Raw genomic sequence first — 6,000 nt, forward strand, 5'->3', positions numbered from 1 at the left:
TCTGATGCGCCTGGAAGAGCTTCCCACGCTCTTGCGTGTGCAGCCAGGGGCAGAATGGCCTCCGGGCTCTGATCGCCGCGCATCGCGGGCTCGAGAGCTCGAAACGGAGGGGCGGGCGCAGCGCGCGCGCTCTCTGTGCTTAGATACGGCGGATCGCACACAGCGATAGCTGGCCGTTTTACACACAGTGTCCCGGTGGCTTGGACGGGGAACATATAGTGTGAGGCGCGACGCGCGAGGGCGGCGTCGGGGGCGAAATGTTCGTTAGTATGTGTGAGCGCTCGAGGGCGGGCACAGGATTTACATTTAAAACATGACCGGTCGTGAGAGGCCGTGTGACAGAGCGGGCAGTGAGTAGGTGTGGGCACGGTGAGGTGGACACGTGACCTACTTTTAACACTCGAGCGGCTTCTGCCTACTTTATGAGAGTGGGCTCTGTGAGAGACACGGGATTTATAGTGCTTGTGTGCAGGGGTGAACACGGAAACGTGGGCACATTCACTGCATTTGAAACACATACGGCGTGAGCCGTGCAACCGGACATTATGCTCATTTGAGATTTCTCTGGGTCGCCGTGAGAACGGTGGTTGGCTGCGAGGTAAACATCTGCAGTAGCCGTGGCAACGGGGACTGACAGAGCGTGAAGCTTTGACGGTGGTCCAGCCGCAGCGGGACTTAACCGTCTTTTCTTCCCTCGTGTATAGACGCTCATAAATAATCGAGCACCATGTGGTGCGAGTGGTGCGAGAGGCGGGTTCGCTTTCTGTATGTAAGAAAAGCTGGCCGCGAGCTCGGAGAAGCGAACAGTAAAAAAATGTATCTGCCGCAAGAGCTGGGCTCAAACATGGGTCTCTGGCATTACAGCCTATGATTCTGCCACTGGGCTACAGGGGAGAACACATTAGCTTTCGGTTAGCGCGAGCATATAAGAGACGACCTCATGTTTGTTTGCAGTCGTGCGTGTATAAAAAACAGGCTCGTTTACTGCAATAGTAATATTTCCAGCCGCCTGAACTTAAGAGGGGACTGAGAATTGGCGGTTTGTCCGGCCACAGCGAAACGAAAACACTCTCTCTCCTCTTTTCGCCGGTGAGTGAGGCGCGCGCGCTGAACGTTGCTCGTGACCGTCCGCTCTGTCATCCCTTGTGAACGGCGCAATCTGCGCGGCCCAACAAGGGGGAGTGCGGGTTCGCTTTCTGTATGTAAGAAAAACTGGTCGCGAGCTTGGAGAAGCGAACAGCATAAATTTTTATCTGCCGCGAGAGCCGGGATCGAACCCGGGTCTCTGGCACAAAAGCCTAAGATTCTGCCACTGAGCCACAGGGGAGAACACATTAGCTTTTGTGATGATGGCGTTTGCTTGCAGGCGTGCGTGTATTTATAACAGGCTCGTATACTGCAATATGAACAATTCCAGTCGCCTGAACTTAAGAGGGGACTGAGAAATGTGTGAGAAATTGAGGTAGGTCCGTGCGAGGACGGAGTAGCTTTCTTGTAACGTAAAGAGAGCTCCAGGACCGTCCGTTTCTGCCATCCCTTGTGAGCGGCGCAGTTTGCGCGGCTCGAACAGAGGGAGAGGAAGCTCGCTCCGAGACCGTCCATTTCTGCCATCCCTTGTGAGCGGCGCAGTAGCGCGGCTCGAACAGAGGGAGGGTGTCTATCTCATTCGCCTCATCCCCTGACGCGGCGGCGGAGCGGGCGAGAGCCGGCGGTTGAGCGGCCGGGAGGGGGGGCGGAGAGAGCGAGAGAGAAGCTCGAGGGAGAGGTTCCGGCGAGCACCTCAGTCATATCAGTCTCCGGTGGTTTCTGTGAGCGGCGCTTCCTATTCCTATCGGCAGGGACAGGCGGAGCGACAGCTTGGTCGAAAACTTCAAGTCATTGAAGAGTTCTTCGCACTCGGGGTAGCCGCCCATAGAGAGTGCGGTGGCGGCGTGCTCGCGGCCCAGGCAGAGAGCGCAGAAGAGGTGGCGGTCTCTGTTGCTGAGCGGGGCGCGGCACGAGCCGCAGGAAAAAAACTAGGCGTTTTGACAAAAACGCCTCGCGCTCTTTTAGAACAGTGAGAGATAGTGTGTGTCGCAGGGCGAGCACACACAGCAGTAATAAAAGGATATGTCGCCGGATAGCGTAGCAGGCACGGATGGCTGAAGGCGGCGAAGGCGGCCGGCTTCCTCAGGCGCTGTCCTAGGCTTGCTGGTCGCTGGTTTCAACGGCGGCGGCTCTCAAGATCCAGCGATGCGAAGAGCTTCGCTGAAGACAAGAAAATCAGAATTTCAGCCTGTGAGCCCTGTTTATATACACACTGGCCACACCCATCTTGACGGTTAGAGGGGTGTGGAGGGCGGCTGCCGCACTGCGTTGACAATGAATACAAAATTAAGGATAATTTTTGGCTTCAGATCTCGAAGAAAGAAGACTTTCCCGATGCGTAAGCAACTTACGCAATACGAGAGAACCTCTCGTAAGAGAACACATTTTTACTCAAATTAATCAAAATGGATTTGTCATGTTCTGGAACCAAACTATAATATTCAGTAGTAAACAGTGTAGCTGACTGAGGGCCCGTCCACACGGAGACGCGTTTCGCTGTATACGTATACATTTTTTATCGTATTGGCATTTCGGATCCGGCTTTTTGGCTTTTTGGGAGACTGAAACCGCTATTTTTTTAAACCGGGTCCCAAAGTGGATAAATCTGAAAACGACACCCTTGCGGTTTCGTGTGTAAAGCCAATCCGTATATTTTGTGAAACGATGATGTCATCACATCACGTGTCGGCTGCGTCACACGTAACAGCTACAACAATAATGGCGGACTACATGATTGTGTTCGTGCTGCAGAAGCTACTAAGCCTACTAGCTTTATTACAGCAAAATCTATTGCTTCTATGCAACTGTGGTGAGCAACAAGCGATAATGGACAACACCATACACCACATGCTCTTAGATCCACCGCGGAAGACAACCAGGAGAAAATTTTGGATAAGACCAGGTAGAACTAGCAGTTGGTGGGACAACTTTGTCAATGGCGTTGTTGTGGAAGATGAATGGAGGGAGAATTTCCGCATGTCCAAAGCATCTCTCGTCGCCCTGAGCGAGGAACTCAGTCCGTATGTTGAAGGGCAAACAACAAACATGAGGGCACCAATTACTACACTCAAAAGGGTTGCGTTAACTCTGTATTATTTGAGCGACGAGGGACGGCTAAGGAAGACTGCTAACGCCTTCGGCGTGTCGCGACAGGCTGTGTCTGTTGTTGTCAGGCAAACCTGCAAAGCGATCGCTGTCCACCTGGGTCCAAAGTACATCAAGTTGCCTTTTACGGAGTCTGAGGCCGAGTATCTGGTTTTGCGTTTCCATCGTGCTCATGGCATGCCACAGTGTTTGGGAGCGGTCGACGGCACACACATAGAAATCAAGCAGCCGTCTACCAACTCGATGGACTACATCAACAGGAAAGGCAAACATTCTCTCAATGTACAGGCGGTCTGTGATTATAAGTACAGATTTATGGATGTTGTGATAAAGTGGCCCGGGAGTGTACACGATGCACGGGTTTTTGCTAATTCAAAGCTCAACCTGTACTTTAAGACTGGCCAGATCCCTCCTCTGAAAAAACAGATTGTGGACAACGAGGAGGACATACCAATTTATCTTCTTGGTGACCCAGCCTACCCTCTGCTGCCTTACTTGATGAAGGAATATGCAAACGGTGGCTCCACACCTCAAGAACAGTACTTTGGGCTAAGTTTGTGTAGGGCACGGATGGTCATTGAGTGTGCTTTTTCCCATGAAGGAACAATTCCCTCATGAAGGAAAAACCCATGGTGCTGGTAATGTTAGCAATGTTTGTATTTATCTGCAGCATGTTGTCGGAGTTGCGTCTAGAAGAGTCCTCCATCAACTCCAACATCCTCTTTATTTTAAGGTCCTCCTCTGCCGGATCGGTGGGAACCTTCCTCTTCAGCCTGTCTCCTCTATGGCTGTTCAACTTTGCCTTAAATATAGCAGAGAAAATTTGCATTATTACTATGCAAAATAAAGAAAAAAAGTTCAGAAAGCTATGTGAATAATGCATTAAACCAACACACCTACATAAAGAACATGCATCCATCCTAACTACACTGAAAAAATAATAATTAATTGAATTTACTAAATGTTATGGTAAGTGGTTCCACACAATTGATTTTAGCTACATTTAAACAAATGCATTAAATTTAACTATTAAAGGAATAGTTAATTGTGAAAATTGTGTCATTCACTCACCCTCAAGTTGTTTCACACCTGTATGAATTTCTTTCTCCTGCGGAACACAAAGAAAGATATTTTGAAGAATGTCGGTAACCAGACAGTTGTTGGTACCCAATGACTTCCAAAACTGTCTGGTTACCGAAATTCTTCAAAATAACTTTCTTTGTGTTCAGCAGAAGAAAGAAATTCATATAGGTTTGAAACAACTTGAGGGTGAATAACTGATGACACAATTTTCAACTTTGAGGTGAACTATTCCTTTAAGTTCAACTTAAAGGAGAACTCCGGTCAATTTTAACATTGAGCTCATTTTATTGTACATTTGGAGTGCTGTCAATACAGAGAACAACTACAAAAATCGGTGTTGCCTACACCGAGTTATTCTATTTTTAAAATTTGCACCGTTTTTCGGTTGAAGTCCAAAGTAGTCGATTGCCGAGTTCACGCGCGTGATCATAGGTAACTAAACCTATGCGCGTGAACTCGGCAATCGACTACTTTGGACTTCAACCGAAAAACAGGATGTAAACAGGTATTTGCGCTGGCTTAAATAACATCATTTTTATACATATCTTTCACATCTACTGCAGTCAGATCCACTCGTGTTCACTCAGAAGGAATCACTCACATTTTCTGTGCACTTGTAATGACACATCAAGGATGTTAAGAGCCTAAAAGCAGGTTTAGTACTTGCCCCATTGAAGTCAACAGGGTGCAAATTTTAAAAATAGAATAACTCGGTGTAGGCAACACCGATTTTTGTCGTTGTTCTCTGTATTGACAGCACTCCAAATGTACAAAAAAATGAGCTCAATGTTAAAATTGACCGGAGTTCTCCTTTAAAGGGGCTCTGTGTAGGTTTTTACTTAAAAAAATCTTTAAGATAGAGTTTTCATTTGTACATGTATGAGCCAACCATGATGTAATAGAAAGAATGACATCTTGACTGTCCACCACGGTTTCCTCTATCAGCCTGTAGGCTCAATTGGGTGTGGAGGAGTCGGGCCCGAATCAGCGCGAAAATTCACAAAATGTGACGTCATGCGCGTTCTCGTCTACTTGGGCTTACATCCATACGGCACGGCAGCCATTATTAGTAAGCAGCGGCAATCGGTAGTGTTTTCAAATGGTGTTTTCTTACCTCAAACATTATGCTGGTTAATCTCGATGAGTCAGTGGTTGCTGCGGCAACCCTGGTTGATGTGGTCGTACAAGCGTGTGTGCACCGAGAACGAGCATGAGACTGGCTGCAGTTCCTCTAATGACCACTGGTGTCAGTAACTGTTAGAAATTTCAGAACCAACGCAATGCTCCTTTAATGCATTTGTTTAAATGTAGCTAAAATCAATTGTTTGCAACCACTTACCATAACATTTTTTAGTAAATTAAATTAATCTTTTTTTTCAGTGTATGCCCACATAAAACAATACTGTATCATATGTAAATGGACTGCATTTATACAGCGCTTTCAACGGACCCATGGCCACCAAAGCACTTTACATATTGCCGCACACATTCATATGTCTCACACATTCATACTCGCTAAGCTTGAATCATAAACCTGGAGCAAATTTTACCTGGAGCAAATCCCGGCGCTGCTTTACAACCGCAGATGGAAGACAGTCGAGGGATTCAGTGGAGTTTGGAGAATCGGAAGGCAGCTCCACTGTCGATGTAGACGACTCTTCCAGGTCACCTGTCTCGATGCTGGCGTCGATGGAGCGTGTAGCAGGCGAACCACCCCAGATCTCC

At 47.9% G+C, this 6,000-nt stretch overlaps 1 protein-coding gene across 1 annotated transcript; it reads left to right on the plus strand.

The window, feature by feature from the left end:
• Window positions 1-2,913: 2,913 nt before the first annotated feature.
• LOC307163963 (putative nuclease HARBI1) lies at window positions 2,914-3,810 on the plus strand (the record flags this gene model as incomplete). Its single annotated transcript, XM_079880310.1, has 1 exon — window positions 2,914-3,810. One exon carries the CDS (start codon window positions 2,914-2,916, stop codon window positions 3,808-3,810), a length of 897 nt encoding a protein of 298 aa, XP_079736436.1.
• Between the last annotated feature and the right edge of the window lie 2,190 nt (window positions 3,811-6,000).

Source organism: Squalius cephalus (assembly GCF_949319135.1).
Source record: "Squalius cephalus genome assembly, chromosome: 9".
Classification (NCBI taxonomy): Eukaryota; Metazoa; Chordata; class Actinopteri; order Cypriniformes; family Leuciscidae; genus Squalius; species Squalius cephalus.